The sequence below is a fragment of the Artibeus jamaicensis genome, unplaced genomic scaffold, assembly GCF_021234435.1.
Source record: "Artibeus jamaicensis isolate MK-2021 breed Jamaican fruit bat unplaced genomic scaffold, CSHL_Jam_final contig_548, whole genome shotgun sequence".
In the NCBI taxonomy this organism is placed as follows: Eukaryota; Metazoa; Chordata; class Mammalia; order Chiroptera; family Phyllostomidae; genus Artibeus; species Artibeus jamaicensis.
In genome coordinates, this window is record NW_026521883.1 from 20755051 (window position 1) to 20779798 (window position 24748).

The following is a 24748-nucleotide window of genomic DNA, read 5'->3' on the forward strand; positions in this document are numbered from 1 at the left end:
CTCTTTAACCACCGAAGTTGAGTAAATGATCTTTAAATTTCTTTCTTGTGCTAACATTCTGTGATCACAGTTTTTTCTTTACCTGGAACATTTGTTAGGAATTTTCAGGTTTGTGTTTATAGTGTGCCATCTGTTGGTAAAATTCAGTAATGCAGCCTAGCAAAAGAGAAGCATGAAATTAAGAATTTACCATAATGTTGATAATCCAGGGCCCGTTTGATTGGGTAATTGATGACAGGGCAGAAACTCAGAAAATTAGAAATTATGGAAACCTAGCATTGTGAAGGGTTTAAAACTCTTAGCCTGGGGTATGTGACTGTCAGGTACCCGAAGCCAGTATCTAATGTAATAAATGAAGGACATAAATAACAAGAATGCTGTGAGTGGGGAGATATATTTATATTTGGTGGTTACACAAATGGAATGAGAGGCCATAAGCTCTTGAAATAAACAAAATTAGTAAATAATTAAGGTAAGGGAAGCTGTAGGACATAATCTTGAAACATGCTAGTTGTATGTCTGTATAGGCACAAAATTTAGTAGAAATTTGTGAGTGTTGGAGTGAGATGATTTAAGTAACTTCAGCAAAGTGACTTTTTTTTTTTGCTAAAGTTTTGGATGGATTTTTCAATTAAAACTATGATAGATTTAAGATTGTAAAGAGGTAGTACTGGCTGTTAATTTGTAACAAGAATGATAAAATGAAACTAATTGTGAGCAAGATTTGTTTTTGGTTTTGAAATCCAACATCTGTGTGTTGAGTAGTTTTATATTTTATCATAAAATACTGACAAAAATGAGTACTAAAAGTGACTAATGTGTCTTCTGTTGTGATTGGAAAAGACGTATTTCTGGAAAAAAGCTAGATGTATGTACTCAGACACCAGAGTTTTTGTTTAGTGACGGTTTTATGGTACGGTCTTAAGACCGTATGTTTGTTACAGTTTTATGGTTACATCTGTAAGGCTTATTTAAATGCTTTTTCTATTGAAAGTCTGTAGAAAAATAACTTTGTTAATGTGCACTCGAAACTCATTACCCTCCCTCCTCAATTGAAAAGCAACTCTTAATACAAGGATATACTGGAATTACGAAACTGGGTAGAAGGGACATTGCTGTCCAAGAAACTGTAGGGGAAGAATCTGAGGGGCTTGGCAAGTGCTTTTTGAATTGAGTTGATTCAGAGGTAATGGGAAAGACCCATGTTTTTATGCAATTTAGAGCACGGGTTGGCAGATTATGCCTTGTGGGCCAAATCTGGCCAAGGCCTGTTTGTTTTGTATGGCCTTGGCTAAGAATGGTTCTTACATTTTTTTTAAGGGTTAAGAAAACAGAACAAAGAATAGGTAGCAGGGACAGTATGTGGTCCAGAAAGCCTAAAGTATTTACCATCTGGTACTTTATATAAAAAAAATTGATCTCCCTTTTATTATTTTTTTATTATTGTTTATTTTATTAAGTTGTCCCAATTTCCTTTTCTTTTTGCCCCCTTCCACCCAGCCCACCCCCCTTGCCCACAGCCAGTCCTTTTTCCATTGTCAATGCCCATGCATCATTCATGGATGTTCTTTGACTAGTCCTTTCCCTTTCCTTCCACCCCCCCCACCCCCTACAGCTATCAGTCTGTTCCATGTTTCCATATCTCTGGTTCTATTTTTCTCATTAGTTTATTTTCTTTATTAGATTCTAGTTATAAGTGAGGTCACAAGGTATTTCTCTTTCACCAACTGGATTATTTCACTTAGCATAACAGTCTCCAGTTCCATCCATGCAGCCGCAAAGGGTAGGAATAAGTTCTTTCTTTCTGCTACATAGTATTCGGATGTGTAAATGTACCACAGTTTTTTTGTTTGTTTGTTTGTTTTTTAAGATTTTATTTATTTATCTTTAGAGGGGAAGGGAAGGAGAAAGGGAGAGAAACATCAATGTATGGTTGCCTCTAGTTCGTCCCCTGCTGGGAACTGGCCTGCAACCCAGGCATGTGCCCTGACTGGGAATCGAACCTCAATCCTTTGGTTCGCAGGCCCCATGCTCAATCCACTGAGCTACGCCAGCCAGGGCATACCACGGTTTTTTAATTCAGTCACGTACTGTTGGGCACTTGGGCTGTTTCTAACACTTGGCTTTTGTAAATATCGCTGCTATGAACATAGATTTGCATAAGTTCCTCTGAATTGGTGTTATCAGGATTCTTAGGGTACAGTCCCAGCAGTGGAATTGCTAGGTCATAAAACAGTTCCATTTTTAATCTTTTGAGGAAATTCCACACTGTTTTCCACAGTGACTGCACCAGTCTGCATTCCCACCAGCAGTACACTAGGGGTCCCTTTTCTCCACATCCTCACCAGCACTTGTTTGATTTATTAACCATAACCCTTCTGATTACCCTTCTGACACGTGTGAGGTGATATCTCATTGTGGTTTAATTTGCATCTCTCTGATGGTTAATGATGTTGAGCACTTTTCATGTGTCTCTGGGCCATGTGTATGTCTTTGGAGAAGTGTCTGTTCAGGTCCTTTGCCCATTTTTTAATTGGGTTGTTGCTGATTCCCCTTTTAAAGTATAGCCGTACTTTTCTTAAGAAGTGGGGGTATTGAAGGAGTATCAGTTTAACAGAAAAAGTATTCTTTTGGACCTGATAAGTTGCATGTGTTGTTGGAAATAATTGTAGAGGTGATTTTGAATGACAGATGAGAAACTAGGGTGATAATAATCTATAGTGTTTATTTTTCATAAGGCATTGTACAAAAATAAATTTAGAAATTATCTGTTGTATTCATTTCTTTACTAGTCCATGCCCCCATTTCCTGTCCCCAAAAGACTGTGGTAGATCTAGTGTATTTTTATTTGTCTCCCTGCCAGATTAATCATCCCAAAGAGAGTTCTGATCTTTTATGTTAAGTGCTATTTTCTTACATTATGTAACTTTCTTTTAAATAAAAATGTCAATGAGAGTACTTTTATTTGCATTTAGTAGAAAGGCATAGGTTATGAAAAGTATATATCTGTGATTCGCTTTTATGAATATTTCAATAAGTAAATATCCAGAATTTTTCAAGCCAGCATTTAGACTTAATTGTGATAGAGAAGACATTTTGAAATCTGTTGATCTAATGCCTCCATCCCTGTTTTCACCTTGATTTGATTAACTGTAGAGTTGCTTCAGGCAGGCTTTGAATGAGGAGCAGAATAGGAGAAAGAAAAGGGGGAAAGCTAATACTGTTTACCAGTAGTTATTAATTAACAATACCTTTTAGGAGAGGTAGTTAACCCCTCTGTTATTTTTGTGTTTTTCCTGTTCAGAAAATGTTATGTATCATGATCACATAGGAATTCCACTTTTGAAAGTAATTTCTACTTAAAGGTTTCAAAACAGATGTAAGAAAGGTGGCTTACTTAAAGTATATGAAGTGATTTTGAAATGCAGATGTAAATTTTTCTTAAAATGTCAGTACAGGCTTTGGAGCCAGAGCAAACTGTTAGCTATTTGACTTTGGGCAGTTTCCTAATTTCTATGTCTAAGTCTATCTGCATCTGTAATGTGGGAATATTAATAGTACCCAACTCATGGGATTACTGTGAGTATAGAGTAAGTTCATGCATATAAAACATTTAGAACAGTGTCTGGCAAGCAGGCTGTTATCTACTAACTAAAATTTTCTCTTGTTATGTGTACTTTGGGTAAAGGTTTTACAGAAGATACAATGTCAACTATGTTTTTAGGCAACATCTTTTATGTTACATGTAGGAAAATTATATGTGGATTGGGGAACTATAAATATCTAGTAATAGGGAAGTCATACCTTTGAGTTTACCTGTGTGTGTGGTGACTCCTGTAATTGGCCGTATGTCTTGGAGAGGAGTCTTGGAAGCTATGTCTATGAGGTTGTAATAAGGGACATTGGCTTTTGAGGGGCATGAGGCAAGCAAGGGCAGATCTTGGACCTTCTCAATGTGTATCTTTCTCCTTGCACTTGAGCCCTGTGCTACATGGTTGATCCCAGGACTCCTGGCCACCAAAGAGGAACAATTGATGCTGCCTAATAGGTAATCTGTGACCCCTGATCTGTTTTTCTAAGACATTGGTGCCAAGTGTGGTCTATGGTATTAATGGGATTTTTAATATCTAGTTGAGACTAAGAGGAATTCCTTGGTGGGCTTTGTACTCCTCTGACCTTCAGTTGTTCAAAGCAATTTATAAACAGTCACTATCTTTAGGAAATTTATATTTGAGAATGTATGCTTCAAAGTATTTTATACGTATAAACTTGTAACTATAATAGAAGGTCATTTCTGAAATGTTCTACTTTTGACCTAGCCTAAATTAACTTTTTAAAAGTTTTTTTCCGTATCTTCATATCGTGAAGTTTTACTAACACATATTTAGATGTGGATTTTTTATTTTTAAATCCTGTTTGGTAGTTCAGTTTTCAGAGTCTGGATTGGAGTTTTTCTGTCTGTTTTTGGAGATTTTCTCATCATCTCTTTAAACATTGCCTCTCTTCATGATTTCCCTTTTCTCCTTCTGGAATTCTGATTAAACATACATTTGACCACCTCATTCTGTTTTACACACCTAATAACCCTCCCTTGCCTTTTTAACAGCTTTATTGTGGTATAATGCACATACTGTGAAATGTGCCCTTTCTGCAAGTACACAAATTTGATAGTGTTTATCAATTTATTTAGTTTTATAACCACCACAGTCCAGTTTAATAAAATTTTAGTCACCTCACAAAGTTCCCATTTGCAGTTTATCCTTGCTCTTATTCTTAAACCAGGCAGTTACTAAACTGTTTCTATGGTTTTGCCTTCTCTAGAAATTTCATGTAAATGGAATTATATAATCGTATGTGTCTGGCTTTTTCCATTTAGCATAATATTTTTGAGGTCCAGCAGTGTTGCATGTTATACTTAGATTGTCCCTTTTTATTGCTAAGTAGTATACCGTTGCATGGGTATTTCATTTTGTTGAGTATTGTGAGTACTGTTTCTTTGTACTTTCAAATAGAAGTCTTTGGTTGGCCATGTTTTTTTTTTTTTTCATTTTTCATGGGAAGATACTTAGGAGTTTCATCATGGACGTTTATGTTTAACTTGTTAGTTAACAACCACATGTTTCCTTCCTAAGTGTTTATGCAATTCTACAGTCCTACTAGGATAGTATGAGTGTTCCAGTTTATACATTGTTGCTAGTACTTGGTATTGTTGGCCTATGATTATAGCCCTTTTAGTAGTTGTGAAGTAGGATCTCATTGTGCTTTGAAATTTGCATTTCCCTAATGACCAGTGAAGCGGAACATTTTTTGTATATGGTTATTTAGTAAAATAAGCATATCCTCTTTGGTGAAATTTGCCCGTTTTCTAATTGGATTATTTTATTGCTGTTGAGTTTTCACAGTTTTTTATATTATTTGGACATTAAGTACTATGTCAACATATGTTGTTGGGTGAGTATTCCTTAAATTCCACCAGGTAAAATTGGCTCATAGTGTTGTTTAATTCTACTCTATCCTTGCTGGTTTTCAGCCTAATTGTGCTATCAAGAGGAGGAGGAAAAAAGAGGATGTAAACTGTACAAGGTTACAATTGCATAGCATTTATGTACTCCCATATGTTTGCTATTTTTTTAAACATTTAACATTATTATTGAAGAACGCCTAGAAAACCAAGTGCTGTTTTTTTAAAAAATTGGGGTATAATTGACATATTCTCACATATTTTCAAATGCTCCCTCTGGGGGAGGGAGAAACTTTCCTCTACCCTCAAAGTTTTTTGATGGAATCTCATAATTAAATCTACAGAAAACAATACCAAGAGAAAATAACCAAATTTAATACATACATCTGAATACATACATCTGCATGGGAGTCCCACATACACAAGAGTCAGAGACACCACACGTGAGGGGTCCAAAGACAGAAAAGGGAAATGCGGTGTTTATGACATTCTCAGTTAAAGATGAGGTAAGATGCTTTGGTGTATCAAAGATGGGGAAGGTCGTTCACAGGATACAGTGATGAGAGTTTGCCCAGAAGTTATTTCTGGTGATAACTCTTTTATGGGCAAGGGTCCTAATTTAAATTATTTAAGGGAGAGAGAAAAAAGTTCCTTGTGAGCCTGCAGGGTCTTAATTGCCTTCAGCTTGTAATACAATAAAATAATGATATGCCAAAGTGGAATATTTTGGGGAGGCCTGTTTTGAAGGTCTATATCCGCTAGGCTTCTTCCTTTTTTCTCAAGTAGTAGTTGTTTAACAGAACTCCTTAAAAAGTTCCACTTTCCTCAACACATTTGCTAATGCTGTGTGTTCATCTTTTGTCCTGTTATTTATATTGTAGGTTTCAGATGTATGCTGATAAACTGCAAATGATTTAGTTAAATAAAAACTTAGTAGAGCAAACAGAGTGCTTCTCAGTGGATCTATATTTTCATTCTTCAGTAGGTTATTTGACTACATTAAGTATCTAGTTGTAGTATCTGATTTTGGTGGACTTCATTAACATAGCATGGGACTGAACTGTGTGTGGTCTTTGCCAGTTGTTTCCGAATAGCTCACAAGGAGAAATTCCAGATAAATCTTTGGCACACTTTATACTATCTGTGTCTGGATTTTATTAAGTAATAAGCAGACAAATTAGTAGGCATATAGAAGTAAGTGCAACAATTAATCTGCCCCCTTTTTTGCAAGAAAAGCAACCTTTTAAATGTCAGATCACAGTACAGTTTCAGTGCCAATCCCAAATCCTGTGTTTTTGAATACTGGGAGCATAATGAAAATTTGATGAATTTAAAGTTATAGGTTAAGTTGGTTTCGGTAGAAATTCAGCCTCACATCATTACATGTCAGCAGCACTACCAGATGATGGTGTTTTGTTTTTTTTTAAGTTACACACAGAAGTCACATGGAAAACGTCTTTTCAGTTATAGATGCTCTGCCTAGTGTGCAGTGGGAGAAGGGGCCAGGATAGGAATAATATACCTGCAGTTTAATTGACATAGCCAGATCTTTCCATCCTCAGGATAATGCTCTAAAAGTGATCCTGGTGATGGTTCTGTTGCTCTATAGTAGTGTAAGGGACCCGGAGGGGTGGGCTCGCATTTTTAAATAGTAAAAGCCTCAACAAGATGGTGACATTTGCTCAAAGACTTGAAAAAGGTAATAGAATGAAAGTAATGAGGTAGGATGCAGAAATGCAGAGCGCTAGGACCTTAATGATTATTATAAGAACTTTGGCTCTTATAAAACTCTTGAGTAAAATGTGAAGGTATTAGAAAGATTTGAGCAGAGAAGTGACATATAACATATTTTTAAAGGGTAACATTATCTTTCTTGAGGAATAGACTGAAAGGTGGCGTGAGTGGTTTCCACAGTAAGCCAGGCAAGAGGTGATGATGGATCAAGAGGTTATTGGATCAGAATAGTAGCAGTGGAGGTTGGGAAGTGGTTGATTCCAGATATGTTTTGAAGGCAGGCTGACAGGTTTTGCTCATGAGGTTATATATACAAAGTATACAAGGTCAGTTTGTCTGTCACAGGTAAGCACAGGTAACCAGGTTCTTGGTGATCAGGACAAAGAATTGAACTGAACACACAGAGTTTATAGCAGAGAATGTGGGAGCAGGCCAACTCCAAGTAGAGATTAACCTCATAGGCTGGAGGGATTCTATTCTTACAGGGTGAATGGTTCCTAGCTAGTTTTGGTGGGCTTTTATTACACAATGTACAAGTGCATTTGTAATACTTGAAAGCTACTGTGCATGTGATCTCCCATGATTTTCCCTGATTGACTATTGGTGAAGGGGTTGCACAGTGTTACCAAGTGGACCCCCTTCTTCTCCTGGAGCCCCCCTCTACTAGGTTTTCCTTGCTTGCCACCAGGGAACCATAGCTCTCAATGCCAGAGATTGGTGAAAAGTTAAGGAATTATTTATTCAAAAGTTACACGGACTTATGAGTAATGACTTAATGTCTTCATTAAAATCCCTTAAAACACCCACTGTCCTTCCTTCCCCCATTTGCCTGGTCTGGGGTACCATATCTCAGGAAAAGAAAAAGAAGTCTGTGGCTCAGGTAGCCCCTGGTTCTTCCCAGTAATCCGTGCTCGGCTGGCAAGCCTTTTTTGGTTCCCAGCACCATTAGCTATGTCACAGGATCTCCTGTTCTTAATCCAAAACCACATGGCAGCTTCTCATGGCCCACCAGCAAGAGTCCTTTCACGCCCTTTCCTTCCTGCAGTGTGTCTCCTGCATTCTTCCAAACTACTGAGAGAGAGAGCTCCACATCACTGCTACATCTTGCTTTCCAGCTTCCTAAGCTGCGTGGCAAATGGAGACCGAAACCCATGTGGTTCCTCTTGTCATGGCTGCCAGGCCTGGGTTTAAATCCCAGTGCCAATCTTTCTCTGCAGCCCCATTTGTGACTCCTCCCACAATTGGCTACACCTGCCAGCATTTCCATATTTTTTTCCAGCTTTTGGGGGCTGGAAGTCTGGGCATCTGTGGCCCTGTGGCACGGATCTAATCATCTCCAAGCTGTCACGCAGGTGCTGTAACTAGGGGAGGTTGCCTCCTAGTTACATCCTGGGCAGAAGTCACTCCCATCTCCCTGGCTTAAAGCACAGCCACAGCTATTTAACATATCCATGAAACCAGTTAAAACTTATAGATATGTTAAATGACCATGCCTGAGGTATTTGCAAAACTGTTGCTGTGCAAAAAAAAACCCTCTTATTGGCCCTGTTCCATGTGTCCCATCCCCTAGTTCAGACTTGTGGGGGTGAGGACATCCTATGTTTTTAATATTTCCTGGACACCCTAAGTTCTGGCCCCCATTACAGATCCTTCTTTGGGGGGCCCCTGGCTGCACCCTTACATGTACAGAAGGTGTCCAGTTATGTAATGTGAAAAATGGAGACATTTATTGAAGAAGATACAAGAAACATGGCACATAGGACAATGAAGCCTCAGTCCCCTTCAAAGTAGGCACCTTGGGTCCTCACACACTTCTCTCACATGCCGTCAGCTACTCCATCATATGTTCCTGAATTTCATTGACGATCTGAAATCTCTTGCTTTTCAAAGGTGATTTGAGTTTTAGGAAAAGCCAGAAGGTGCAGGGTGCCAAATCAAGGCTGTAGGAGGGCTGACTCATCTGGACGATTTGATATTTCACCAAAAAACACTGCACAAGACATGATGTGTGAGTGGCTGGGTTGTCATGATGAAGCTGCCAATCACCAGTTGCCCATAGCTGTGGCCTTCTGAATCATCTGAATAGTTTCTGTGGAAGAATATTCAAGTTTAATGCAAAATTTTTGCAAATTATTTGTTCTACTCATTCAGTCATTTTGAATGCAATAGCCACACCATACACATGCTCACTTAACAGTCTATTGCCTCTACTGACTAGTACAGTAAAGTCATCATTGTTCATGCATGTGCATTCCAGTCCACTCTCCTTGGCCGCCAGGTTACATCAGTGTTGTGCAAGCCATTCTCATATTAACAGTGTCTGGACTCTTGTTGGGCATACCTTGAATAAGAAGAAATCAAGAATGTTGCTAAGATTTTTGCCTTAAAGAATAGCTCTGACCTGGCTGGTGTAACTAGGTCAGTGGATTGAACGTGGGCCTGTGAACCAAAGGATCGCAGTTCAATTCCCAGTCAGGGCACATGACCAACAGGGGAGGCACAAGAGGCAACCATACATTGATATTTCTCTCCCTCTCTCCTTCCCTTTCCCTCTAAAGATAAATAAATAAAATCTTAAAAAAAAACCAATAGCTCTGACCCTGACTGGTGTGGCTTAGTGGGTTGGGTGTTGTTCTGTGAACCAAAAGGTTACTGATTCAATTGCCAGTCATGGCACATGCCTAGGTTGCAGGCCAGGTCCTCAAGTTGGGGTGTGCTAGAGGCAACTGATTAATGTTTCTTTCACATATTGATGTTTCTCTCCCTCTTTCTTCCTCTCTTCCCCTCTCTCTAAATGAAAACAAACAAATTAATAAATAAAATCCTAAAAGAAAAACCCCACAAAACCAGAATGAAAGACCCCACAAAATGAATGAAAATGGAATGAAATGAATCAATGAATGAAAATGAAAAACCCCACAGAATGAAAGAATGAAACTGGAAGAGTAGAGTTGCCATTCACTGAGATGAGGAAGACTGGTGAGAAATGAGTGTTTGGGTGAAAGATGAGTTCAGGTTTGGCTATGTTAAGTTTGACATACCTGTTAGACATCAAAATGAAGCTGTTGATTAGGCATTTGGAAGTATGAACATGGAGTTTAGGAAAGGACCTGTCATGAAAGTATAAATTGGAAGTCATCTAGTATATTAATGGTATACTGGATGTGAGTACTGAAAGAGTGAATATAAGTGGAAAAGAGAAATCCAAATTTTGGGGAGAAAAGGAGGAATCAGCAGGGAGATAAAAGGAGTGGCCAGTGAAGGGAAGATAACCAAACTAACTGATGAAAATGTTTTAGCAAGATGAGGTTGATCAACTTTGTTAAATGCTGCTGATAATATCAATGAAGATGAGTCCTGAAAATCAACTTTTGGATTTAGAGGAAGTCATCGTCTTGAAAGCTCAACTGGAGTGGATTTTAGAAAGTGTGGAAGAAAAAAAGAGGGAAATGTTTTTCCAGTGATCTTTTGCTGTAGATGGAGGCAGAAACATGTAATGTTAGCTTGAGAGGGGAGTGCAGTCAAGCAAAGATTTGTGTTTTGTTTTTTTAAAATACAGAGAATAATGGCATATTGCATGCTGATAGGAATGAGTTAATAAAGAAGGAAAAAAATTAAGAGAGAATTGGTGGAGAGTATCTTTTAGTTAGTGAGGAGTAGGGGATCTAGGGCATAGTAGAGTGGTTGGACTTGAGTAGGAGCAAAAATAGTCACAGGAAAGAAAGCAGAGTATGTGGGTATAGATACTCATTGGTAGATAGATGTGATAGAAGTTTGTAGATAATCTCTTCTTCTTGTATCAGTTTTCTCAGTAAAATATGAAGTGAGTCTATTTAAAGAAGAACCATTAACCTAAGAAATGGGCATTTCTTGAATGACATGTCAAATTTTGGAACCAGAATTAGAGAATTTGGGGGCTAAACTAAGGTTTATCATTGCAGTACCTGAAGGATTTCAGAGGAGCCTGCAAAACTCCAACCATCATAGTTTTTTCTAGATATCTCTTCTAGAGTTTTCCTTTTAGAATAAAGGCTCTTTCTTTTTCTACTGTCATGGTGAGATATAGTACTGTATATCTTCATCTATATCTGTATAGGATGGAACCCAAGATCTTTATCCCAATTTATGGAGTTTCACCTGTCTCAGTACATGATGTCATATTCCTTTTTAATCAGTTACACATAGCATGGTGCAGTGTCTAAGGATCAAGGCAGAAGCCCAATAATGCTACAAAAAAAAAAATCAAGTTTTAATAGTTTTTTTTTAACTTGAAGTAATTTTAGTTTCACAATAATTGAGGGAAATGAGTTTTTTCCCATATTGATCCTAGGTTTGCCTTATTCTCCTTATTAATTTCTTGCTTTTTATCTTTTGAAACTATCTTATTTGGTTATTCATATTTAAGATTGTTAGAGTAATCTGGTAAATCAAACATTTGTAATCATGTGATAACCTGCACTAACCCTATTGATGTTTACTATCTGTTCTGTTATCTCTCTCTTGGTTAGAATTTGCTTGGTATCTTTTACTGTCCCAATGCCATTAACCATTCCTTGTCCTTATGCTTTAATTAGTTATTTTAGAAATAAAATATAATAAAGTTTTTAAAAATTTTTATTTTTTGAGAGTATGTTTATTAAAGCTGGGGGCAGTGAAACAAAGAAAGGGCTTAGGGTAGAAGAAGCAACAAGAGGGAGCCTAGTGGTGCTCTGCTTTGGCTCCCTAGGAACTGTACAGGAAAGAAGTGAGCTAAGGCAGTGCTGCTGTTAGCTCACTGAAAAGTCAGAGAAGGGGGCCTTGGAGACGTGTTAAGGGAGTAAGCCCAGGATGAGCTCCCGCTGCCCCTTGCTCCCCTGGTTGCAAGTCTCATGGGTACCCTTAAGTTTATGAGATACATGCCTGAGAGGGAAGAAAGGTGTGTGCATGCTCCAGAGAGAGCCCACTGCAAGGGTTTATTGTTTTGGTTAAACCCAACATCACTTTTAATTGGCTGTTAAGTGATTACATCAGCCCCTCTTGAGGTTTTGGCCCACAGTGGAAATCTCAAACTTGATTTCCTTCCTTGCTGTTTATTTGAAGCAGCCGTATCTGCACAGCATTGTAGATTTAGTAACCTAAATCACACTGGATTTAAATGATTCTCGTATTTTAGGTATACTGTCATCAGGAAGCATGTAATATGTGTAATATGTAATAAATATTTAGTAAATTGAAAAACAAATAGTATAGAACTATTTCTTTTTATGTACTTATAATTATTTCCTTATAATATTAGTGGGTTAATGTATAAACCATCTTGTAAAACTTTTTGTTTTAGTCCCAGAAATCCTGGATAGAAAGCACTTTGACGAAGAGGGAATGCGTATATATTATACCAAGTTCCAAAGACCCTCACAGGTAAGCATACCTTTGTTTCTTCTGTCCCTTCTGAGAAATTTAGATGTGAATTGTGTTGCTAATTTATTTATTAAAAGGCAATGATTAATTAAATTATTTGTAGTTACTGTTAGTTTTTTTTTTTTGCTTACTGTTAATTGTTCTTTCTTACAATGCAACATCACATTTTTTAACCAGAGAGCATAAATGGCATTTACTGGGTCACATAACTAACAATTCATAGAGGTGGAGTTAAACTTTTTCATTCAGTATGCCAGTTGTAAAATAAAGCACTGTTCTTTCATTGAGAGAAAATTATGATCTTGCTTTATTAAAAAATAGATTGTATTATAACTAACTGAGTTTATTTCCTGTAATTGTTCATTTCATTTTGCAGTTGAAATAATGAAAATACTCATTAGGTGTTAAAGAAATAGCAAGCTATTATTAATTAAGTATCCTTTGCTGTAGTTGTTCATATGAGACATAATTTCTAAACACAGTTATCTGGTCATTTCTTTCTGCACTAAATTGAATTTTAAAATTAACTTTATATGACTAGGTTAACAAATGGATTTACAAGGTACCAAAAGTTATAAGTGAAAGTCTCCTTTAAATTCCCCTTCCTTAATGAATAATATTGCCTATTTCTTGGAATACCTTCCAGAAATAGATATATAGTATTTTACCATGTATAATGTACTCCCATGTATAATGGACACCCACACTTTAGTGTACATTATACACAGGGTTATTATACCCATGGTATATAATCATTATAGCTATGTATAGTGTGTGTCCTTATTTTTCCCTCAAAGATAACGGGCAAAAAAAATGTGCATTATACATGGTAAAATACAGTAGTCTTTGCATGTCCAAATGGATGTCTGTCTACTCCTCCCTCTCCACTTTTAAATACATACTGTTCAGTCCATTGTTTGTTATTATGGCAATAACTCCAAGATACCTTGTTCTTTTTGTTTTCTACTTTTTTTTATTGTTTATTTTATTATAGTTGTCCCAATTTTTTTTCCCTTTTGCCCCATCCACCCAATCCATCCTTTTGTTCCACAGTTAGTCCTGTCTCTGTTTTCCTGTCCAGGAGTCAATCATACATATTCCTTGACTAATCAATCCTTTTTCCTTCCGCCCGTTCCCCCTACTCTCCTCCCCTCCTATAGTTATCAGTCTTTTCCATGTCTCTGACCATTTTGTTCTCATTGCATCTTTTAAAATTATGTGCCTTTATCATAGTTTGTTTGTATCATAGTTCGTAGTAGTCCTTATTGATGGACATTTTAGCTATTGTGTTTTTCTTCTTCTTTTTTTTTTGCTGTTAGGCAAAATAATGCTGTAGTGAATAATCTTGTACCTTAATCATCGTATAGATGTGAGATATTTTCTTTAGCCTATATTTTTAGTACTGGAATTAGATTTTGAAAAGGAGTCTGCATTTTTTATTTTGATGAATATTACCAGATTGCCCTTTATTGAGATTATATCAACTTATACTCCCATCAACAGATATGAGACTACTATATACTATATTTTTACCATATTGTCTTAAAGGCTTTTTAAAAATGTTTTTATAATAAAATGCCTTTTCTTATGTATCTTATTACTCTGAACTATATGTTCATGTATTATTCTTTTTTATATTGATTTGATAAGGCTTTGTATATTAAGGAAAGTAACCTTTTGTTTGCAAATCTTTTTTCTCTGTTTTTAGACTTGATTAGTGGCACATTTTGCTGTGTAGAAATGTTTTATTTTTACATTGTTGAATCTACTAGTGTTTTTCTTTTAAGGCTTCTGAACTTTATGTTTTACTTAATTGTATTTAAAATATGGGAACCATGTGAGTTAGAAAATTATTTAATGTAAATCATATACACATATGACATGTACTGAAAAATGAAACTATATAATTTTTCTTTGTTTTGTACTTCTAAATGGATTTTCTATAGTTCAGTTTAAATTAACAATTTCACCCTTTAAGTAATAAATTTACCTTGTTTGTAGATGCCTTCCAGGATGTCAAATTTGTCAGCAACTTGTCAGGTAAGTTTAATAATCTAACTCTGTTGTACAAAATTTTAAAAACAAAACCAGTCTGTTAGAGACATCAGAATACAATGGGATAATATTCATAGGCTATTACAGTTGAGAGTTACTTTACTCAGGCCTGGGAGATGAAGAACCAGGTAAGTTTGCTTGAAACTCAGGTGAAGCTACCTGAGGAGAGTTCTAAAGTTAAATGTGAATTACTTGGGTAAAGATTGAGGGAAAGTGAATTTAGGCAGAGAGATTAGCATGTGGAAATACCTGACAGTAAAAGAGATTATGGTTCTGTCACGAATCTTGAGAATTTAATATGTCAGATGGATGTTAAGAGAGATCTGAGTCTAGAAAAATGAGTAGGGGCCAGACCATTTCAGCTCTCTGTGCATATGCCACATAGCATTGATTTCATGTTAAAAGGATATTGTATAGGGAAGTAAGAAGCTTAATAGATTCTCACTCTCTCTGTAAACACAGTTGGCATTTTTCAGACATTGAATTGGGAGAAGAAAAATAGTTTGGGAAGTTTTGGAGTGAATCTGGCAAAAAATTAGAGCCTGAATTAAGATGGTGGCTATGATGAATAAGAGAACTAGACATATTTAAAGGGATTTAATAGGATAAACTCAACAGGATTAAGTGGATGTATAGAGAAAAGGGAAGAGTTGAGACTACCTAAATTTTTATTTAGACAGCTAAGTAAGTAGTACTGTTCATTAAGGTATAATGAAAGAATGTAAGAGGAAAATGAATAGGTTGGTTGTCTGGGAACAGTAGTGTATGGAATGAATTCATTTTAGGTATACTAAATTTTACTCTCTTCGATCTTCCTCCTTTCTTCCTCTAGATGGGAAATTCCATTTGGTGTCTTTCTATTCAAGCTGAAGAACTTCTTTAGCCTTTGGTATAATGCAAATATATTGGAGATGAATTTTTTCAGCTTGATTTATCAGAAAATGTTAATTTTACACTCATAATTAAAAAATATTTTCACTAGATGGGGAATTCTGAATTGACATTTTTCTCATGCTAGCACGTTAAAGATATCATTATGTTGTATTCTGGCTCTTGTTTGTACTGAGAAGTCAGCTGTCCATGTAGCAGCTCTTCTGAATGTAATGGGTCTTTTTCTCCCCCCTTGCTACTGTAAAGAATTTTTTTCTATATTTTTGCTTTCCAGCAATAGGTCTGTAATGTGCCCAAGAGTGATTCTCTTTGAACTTGCTCTGTTTGTATAAATATTTGGAAGTTTGTATTTTCCACCAAAGTGCGACGTTTTCAGCCATTGTTTAATATTTCTGCCTCATTCTCTTTTCTCTCTCAAGGACTACTGTTATACCTGTGTTAGATTGCTTGATATTTTTCACAGGTCACTGACACAATTTCTTTTCATGAAAATTTTTTTCTTATATCAAACTTATATTGATCTGTCTTTAGGTTTGTTAAACCTCATTTCTGCAGTTTTCAATATGTTGTTTTGCCTATTCGTTGAACTTTTCATCTTGTGAATTACATTTTTTTAATTGTAGATTTACATTTGATTCTTTATTACTGCAGTTTCCATGTTATTATAAGTCCTTTAATGCAGATTAAAATCTTTGTTTACTAATTTCAACATCTGTGTCATTTAGGGTCTGTTTTCGTTTGACTCCTTTGTTTCTTGAATATGAATCCCATTCACTTTTCTTAAATTTTATTTTTTGAAACAGTTTACAGTCAATATGTTATTTTGTATTATTTTCAGATATAGAACACAATGGTTAGACAATCATATACTTTACAAAGCATTCCCCCTAAGATTTCCACTTCCTACCTGGTACCATGCATAGTATTACAATATTATTGACTATGCTATACTTTACATCCCCGTGACTGTTTTGCAACTACCGATCTGTACTTCTCAGTCCCTTCACCTTTTTCACCCCAGCCCCTGTCTCCTCTGGCAGCCATCAGTCTGTTCTCTGTATCTGCGAGTCCATTTCTTGTTTTATTTGTTCATTTATATTGTTCTTTAGATTCCACATATAAGTGAAATCATATGGTATTTATCTTTCTCTGACTGACTTGTTTCACTTAGTGTAATACATGCTGTTGCAAATGGTTAAGATTTTATTCTTTTTTATGGCTGAGTAATATTTCATTGTAGATACATCTATCTGCTTTATCCACTTGTCCACTGATGGGTCCTTGGTTGCTTCCATATCTTGGCTATGGAAAATAACACTGCAGTGAACAGAAGGGTACACACATTCCTTTGCATTAGTGTTCTGGGTTTCTTTGAATATGTACCTAGAAGTGGAATTGCTGGGTCATAAGGCAGTTGCATTTTTAATTTTTTGAGGGCCATCCACAAGTTTTCCATAGTGGCTGTACCAATCTGCCTTCCCACCAACAGCTCACTAGGGTTCACTTTTCTCCACATCCTTGTCAACTCTTGATGTTTGTGGATTTACTGATGATAGCCATTCTAACAGGTGTGAGGTAGTATCTCATTGTTTTATTTTACATTTCTCTGATGATTACTGAGTGTTGGTTGCTGTTGGTGTGTCTGTCAGTGATTAACTCTCAAGCTGGCTGATTATGACAATGACACCAAACACCAGTGTACAAGCTGCTTGCAGGAGCTGACCCCATGAAGTGGAATTTGTCCCAGCAGGGTCTGGTGTATGACCAGATTTTTTTTTTTTTCTTGATGGGGGGTGGTGCAGGTTGTGCCTCTTATGGAGCTAACGGGATTGTGTTCTGCTGTGGTCTGAAGTTTGACACTGTGTTTATTGGTTCTGGGACCTCTTGGAAGGGTCTCTGGTGCATGTCCCTTTTGTGTGTGGCCTGTTGCTAGCCCTGGGCTACCTGTTTTGAGCTACAAAGCAGTCAACAGTTTTGGGGTACCTATGCTGATCCCAGTGTGGGTGGGAGGGCCCAAGCTCCCTATTAGGGCCGGTTGCATCAGCTCTCATTCCACCAGCTCTAACTCAGGGGGTATATCAGCAAAAGGCCCAAGACAACCAGTCACTGAAAGAACAGTATGCAAATTGTGTGAGGTAGGTTCTCAGTCCCTAGGTAGGAGCAAGTGTCATCCACCAGGTGGATATAGACTTAAACTCAGTGCCAGTACTGGGTTGAGGTCACTAAGCAAGTCTTTATTTAAATTCCCTCCCCCCCCCCATCTCTCTTTTCATTTCTCCCTCCTTCTCTCCCTTCCTTTCTCCCACCCTCCCTTCCCGTGTACCTTCATATTTTCCATTGCCGTTTAGTCCCCTTAAAAGTCACAGCGTACACCAAAGACAGCTGCCACCCACTTGGGGCATGTAGACCTTTGTGGTGGGATCTCAGGGAGTTGTCAGGGTGAGGCCAGTAGAGTTCATCAGGCTAACCAAACCAATATTTGGCCACATGGAGGGAAGTCTCTGCACAGGAATGGTGGTATCATTTGGATTTGTGAGGGAAAATTGGCCCTTGCCCTAGAGCTACACAACTCAGTCTCTCTGTATCTCTGCCACCCCCACATCTACCTGGACCTCCTCAAGGGTCCTCCAAGAACGTGTGCGCCACAGCACCAGAAGCCGAGGTTGTTTGCAGCCAGCAGGCTCCTCTACAGGGCATGAGCTTTGCAGGGCACAACCACAGGGAGTTGGGAGAGTAGGCCAGTGCGTTCCCCAAGGCTGATTCTGTGTGGGAGTGCTCAGCCCAGGAATGGAGGCATCTGTGGAAGAGGAACTCAGCACAAGGACCTTAGCAGCTGGTCCTTCATCCCACTCCCAAAGCAGCACAACTCATTCTCTCCCTGTATGACTTTGAGCCCACTTCCTTCCACCAGAGCCCAGTGTGAGTGTGGCAGCAAATGAGATTTTGTGCACTGACCTTTTAACAGGACACCTGGGTATATAGCATACTCCCAGGGTCTCTCCCTGGGGACACATCCTGGCTGCTTTTCATAGTCAGATGTTATGGAGGCACCTCTTCCTAGCACTGCTGCTCCTCTGGGCTGCCAGCATGGGGTTGACACCCTTTACTCTTGGGGTACGGGGGACCTTTGAACCTGAGATATCCCTCCAATTCTCAGCCTAAGCTCTGTGTGGATTTGGGGTCAGCTCTTTCATGTATTTGCCCTTCCTTCCAGTCTCGATGTGGACCTTCTGTACATCCTTGGTTATAAGACTTGTGTTCAGCTAGTCTTCAGTTGGTTATTCCGGTTGACTGTTCTATAACTTAGTTGTAATTCTGTTTTGGTGCTGGGGGAAGTGAGTGTAACTTTGACCTACTCTGTTGCCATCTTGGATTCTGTTATGAGCCACATTTTCTTTCTTTTTCAGCCATCTAGTAATGTTTTATTGCATTTCATGAGTATTGTGCATGATTCACTTTAGGGGTCTGGACTATGTCATCTCCTTTTAAAGGGTGTTCAGTTTTGTTCCAATGTAATTAAATTATTGACCTTTTTGGGGGGAGTCCCATTTTTCTTGATATTTATTTGTTGGGGCAGCTCTACTTTTATTATAAACTTAGTACTAGGATGTAGATCTTACACTTGAGGTATAAATAGTCTCTTAGAGTCTTAGCTGAGTACACAAGATGCTCAGTAATATCTTTTCACTCTGAACTAAAACTGCAATATCTCCTAGCTCTTTATAACTCCATTCTTGGACACACAGCAGGTGATTTCTGCTAAGTGTCAGAGAGCATTGCTTAACATAGATACAGCTCACTTCGTGACTAAGAACCTATGGTGAATTCTCATGCAAATTTGTGTGTTTCTCTCTCTGTATAGCTCTCTTCTCTGGCCCACTGTTAGGAATTCCAGTTGTTTCACCAGCCCAGAATTCTATTTCCTGCCTCCTTGCTTAGCTCAGTGACAGTGCCATTTCCTGCCTGGGCATCGCCTCTATGCATAATGGTTGAAATTGCCCCAGGCTGGTACAACCGTGGAGAATCACCTCAGATATTTTCCTCATTTCAAGGATCAAATTCTATGATTCCTCTTGTTCAGTGCTAGAAAGCAGTTATCTCATCTGTTATGTCCATTTATATCAGGAGTCCCCAACACAACCCCTAGGTTTGGTAATTAGCTAGAAGAACTCAAAAGACTCAGAATATATTTGTATTCATGGCTAAGATTTAATAAGTATGGTGATGTCTGTATTGAGGACGTTCCCTCCTTTTCTCCTTTGCTGAAAATTAATGATGAATGGATATTGAATTATGTTGGTCTTTTAGGTGAGCAAGCTCTTTTAAAAATTAATTTTTCTTCATTGTTCTCTTTTCTGTTTCATTGTGTTCTCTTTGTTTCTATTGGCTTACTTTGGGTTTCATTTGCTTTTTTTTTGTTTTTATGTAGAACTTTAGTATTGCCTACGGTCTTTTCTAATTTAAACTATATACTATACATTTTTATTCCATAGAATATTTTTATACTATAAAATATATATAACTACACACTGAAATTTTTATTCTAAACACTGTACAATTGCATGTCATGCTTTTTATTTTAATTTATATTATATTTTTATTACCATTTATCCCCCAAATACTCTCTGCATCTCATGTATTTTGATATTAGTTTATTGTCATTTTGTTCTAAATAGTTTCTAGTTTCCTTTGTTACTTTCTTTTATCCATGAGTTAATTAAAAATGTCATTTAATTTTTTTTTTTTTAAGATTTTATTTATTTATCTTTAGAGGGGAAGGGAAGGAGAGAGGGAGAGAAACATCAATGTATGGTTGCCTTTCGAGCGTCCCCTGCTGGGAACTGGCCTGCAGGGAACCTGCCTGCAACCCTGGCATGTGCCCTGACTGGGAATCGAACCGCGATTGTCTGGTTCGCAGGCCCGCGCTCAATCCACTGAGCTACACCAGCCAGGGCAATTTTTAAATACTTAGGATTTTCTAAATGTATTTTTTATTGCTTTCTAGTTTAATGTTGTTTTATTATTTAATTTCATTGTAGACAGAGTATGTCTAAGAACATATTTTGTATGACGTACATCTTTTTTAGTTTATTGAGACAGAATGTGGCCAATCTTTTTTTTTTTTAAAGATGTTATTTATTTATCTTTAGAGGGGAAGGGAAGGAGAGAGGGAGAGAAACATCAATATATGGTTGCCTTCTGTGCGTCCCCTGCTGGGAACTGGCCTGCAACCCAGGCTTGTGCCCTGACTGGGAATCGAACTGGCGGCTCTTTGGTTCACAGGCCCCGTGCTCAGTCCACTGAGCCACACCAGCCAGGGCTAGAATATGGCCAATCTTGATGAATACTTACTGTGCACTTGAGTAGAGATTTTATTTCGTTGTCACATAGAGTGTTCCACAAAATTCTGTTAAATCACTAGGTTGGCTCATAGTTTTGTTCAAGTTTATAGGATTCTAATTTGATAGTTTTCTTTTCCTTTTAGTACTTAAAAGGTGTAACAGTGGCCTTTTGACTTTCACGTTTTTTGATAAGGTATCTGCTGTCATACTTTTTCTGTACGTAATATGGCAGTTGTACTTTGGCTGCTTTTAAGATTTTCTCTTTATCACTGGCTTTTAGCAGTGCAGTAGTGTGATTTTTCTCAAGCTCATTTGCTTATTTCTTATTGAATCGCTCAGACTTGTTAGTCAGTAGTTTTAAAATGTGTATTTCTACTCTCTCCTTTCTGGGACTTGAAATTTCTGGGACTATGTGTGTATTGAGCTACTTGAAATTATTCCACAGGTCACTAATGTTCATGTTCCTTTTGTTCCCCTAGTATTTTCTCTTCAGTGTTTCATTTTAGATCAATTCAATGGCTGTGTCTTCAAGTTTACTCTGTGTGTGTGTGTGTGTGTGTGTGTGTGTGGTCTAATATGTTATACATTCCATCCTATGACATTTTCATTTCAGCCATTTTATTATCTTTAGATGTCCTGGTTGGACTTTTTTTTTAAAAAAACAAAATTTTTCCAGTTCTTCCCTCGTTTTCTTCATATTTTCTTCTACCTTCCCAAATATATTCTTAATAGTTTGAACTTATTCATAATAATTGTTTTAGGGTCCTTTTCTTCTAATTTTATCTCTATACAATTTCTAGGTCTTCATTTGTGATATTTTCTTATATTCTTCTTTTATGCACACTCAGTAATTTCTGATGGCTGTTGTAAACTGTGAATTTTATGATTTGGGTGCTGGATTTTGTTGTATTTCATTAGGGAGTTTTGGACTTACTTTAGCATTTGATTAGGTTACTTTGGATTAGTTTGGTCCTGTCAGTCTTGCTCTTAATCTTTGTCAGGGCAAATGCAGTCTAGGTCTTATTTAGCCTTTCTGATTAGGCATTAATCTTCCGAGGACTCTATTAGAGTCCTTCTGTCTTATGAGATCTCTTCATTCTGGTTGGCAGGAGTATAAACTATTGCCTTGATGAACTTTAGGAATTATTTGGCCTACTGCTGTCTAGCAATTCTAAACATATCCTTGGGTAGTTTATTCTTGCTGATGCTTAAGGAGACCCTCTACATATATCTGGAGCTCTTTCTGTGTAGCTCTCTCTTCTTTTTGTTTTCTGCCCCACAAACTCTAGCTCCCTTGGCTTCTACATAGTCAGATTGATTTTTTCAGCAAACCAGTGAGACTGCCCAGTGGGTTCCTAGTTCCTAAATAGTGGTCCAGTTAGTGCTTCTAGATAGAATGAAAACCCTCTTTCTGCCTTGGCCCCAAACCACCATTGTAGTCTTTATATAGATTAATTTGCATTTTCTTGAATTCTGTATACATGGAATCATATAAATATGTGCTTTTTGGCAGCATCCAGCTTTTTGATTCAGCATGATGATGTTGAGATTTATCCATATTATTGTGCCTATTGGCGGTTCATTTCTTATACCAGCCTGTTATATGGCTATACTACATTTTGTAGATGCTCACTAAATTTAGGATGCTACACCATCATATACTAATGTATTTATACTATTGCAGTGCTGTAATGAAGGTATTAATTTAGCTATCCTAAAATCAAAAGGGCAGATTATACTGTTGATTGGTGCATTCATTTTAATTTAGTATTTTATTGACTAATTTTTTTGAAAGTCTTAAAATTTAATTGTTTTTTATTAGGTGTTTTTGTGGTCGCTTGGTCAAGCAACATGCTTGTTTTACTGCAAGTCTTGCCATGAAATACTCGGATGTGAAATTGGGTGAGCATTTTAATCAGGCATTAGAGGAATGGTCTGTGGAAAAGCATACGGAACAGAGCCCAACAGATGCTTATGGAGTCATAAATTTTCAAGGGGGTTCTCATTCCTACAGAGCTAAGGTATGTCATATATTCGATTTTTTACTTCATCCTATTATCTAAATATTACACACTTATCTGACAGTTTATATAATGCTGTGTCAGAAAATCAGTCTTGATCATTCCTTTATGTATTTTTAGTTCTTTATAGAGGTGAATACAAGTACAGAATTGTTATATCTTGGTGAATTTAAACTTTTATCATTATAAAATGTCTTCTATCTCTTGTCATTTTTGTTTGCTTTTTCAGTAATCTATAATTATAGCTAATTTTTTCATTTCTTTTACTTTTAACCTTATGTTTAAGAGTTTCTTTTTAAAATTTAAAAAAATATTTTCTACTATATCACTTTTTCTTTGTTTCCTTTTCTTTTTTATATCTTTCGGATTAAGTATTTTTTATTATTTTCTCCATCCTCATTAGCATGCTACTTATATATTATTTTTCTATTTTGTATATTTTAATTTGCTATTATAAGCTAGTACTTTTACTGCTTTCTGGCAGTTCAGGGACCTTTAGCATACTTGTAACTGCATTTATTTCCCTTACGGCTTACATGCTTTTGTTGGCATGAATTTTATTTTTTTGTGGATGTTTAACCCCCCCCCCCAAGACATAATTGGTTTTCTTAAAAAATATTTATTTATTTTTAGAGAGGGGAAGGGAAGGAGAAAGAATGGGAGAGAAACATCAGTGTGTGGTTGCCTCTCATGTGTCCCCCACTGGGGTCCTGGCCCTCAACCCAGGCATGTGCCCTGACTGGGAATCAAACAGGTGACCCCCTGCTTCATAGGCCTCTGCTCAAACCACTGAGCTACACCAGCCAGGGCTAATTGTTTTAAATTTAGATTTAACAACAGTTTACTCTTTATGTTGTGCTGCCTGCCTCCTTGTCTTGATGAGAAAAAATGCTAGATGGTGGACCCATCTTTAAGTTTTCAAATTCTCATGGACCCTTCTTACTCTACAAGCTCTCGCTGCCTTGGTAGCTCTCTGATGCCTCAAAACAGATGTTATTTATTTTTTAGTGTCTCTAGTCCCCAGGGGTAGACATAGTTCAAAGCAACGTAATTCATCATTTCTGGAAGTGGAATTCCTCATTAACTCCTGACTGTGTGTATGTTACAGAAAACATATATATGTTTTAAATTTACATGTAACATGATATATGTGTGTTTTACATGAAACATAGGTTTTAAATTTAGACTCTTTTCTGAACATTATTATATGTACCCTAGTATAATAATGAGTTAAACTAAACTAATACAGAAAAAGTATAGAACAAATCTTGTTGCAGAGCATTCTTAAGGGACTCTGGAGCCTCTGTCAAAGGATTCTGATAATTTGGGATATTTCATTTCATTGGTGTTTGATCTTTGCAAAGGAATGGGCAATATATACTCTTTTGTAAAGAACCTTTCTTAGAGATGATTAAAAGCATTTCTTGCAACATCTGAACATTTCAGATTTCACTTGAGCTAAATCATATAGGTACATTAGACAAAGTGAATGAATTAGAGTGGTCATAGCAAGTAAGATATGTGATGACACTTAACAGAAATAAAGTTTTCAAAAATCTTTTAAACCAGAGGAAGTCATTCCATAGATGTGATAGTTTCTTTTCTATAGAATGATTTTTCAAAAATTAAACTGATGAATCCATCTGAACACCTTAAAATAATTAAGTAAAATTAATTTATTATTTTCAGTTCTTTGTGGATCAAATCTACAATTAATACCAATGAGGGAAACCATCATTTATATTGAAAATATTTTTGCTTTTTTAATTGCATAGTAATTCTGCTATAATTGGACTAGATTATTGACAAAACTAGCAAACAGATAATTCAGTATATGCTTCTCTTAA

At 36.9% G+C, this 24748-nt stretch overlaps 1 protein-coding gene across 4 annotated transcripts in view; it reads left to right on the top strand.

The window, feature by feature from the left end:
* Positions 1-24748, top strand: part of TRPM7 (transient receptor potential cation channel subfamily M member 7) — a 131408-nt gene that overhangs the window by 13333 nt on the left and 93327 nt on the right. For all 4 annotated transcript variants that reach the window (XM_053670115.1, XM_037156468.2, XM_037156469.2 and 1 more), the window contains exons 2-4: positions 12513-12592; positions 14594-14632; positions 22703-22901. In XM_053670115.1, the coding sequence (XP_053526090.1) occupies positions 12513-12592; positions 14594-14632; positions 22703-22901 (318 nt within the window). The remainder of the gene's footprint in view (positions 1-12512; positions 12593-14593; positions 14633-22702; positions 22902-24748) is intronic.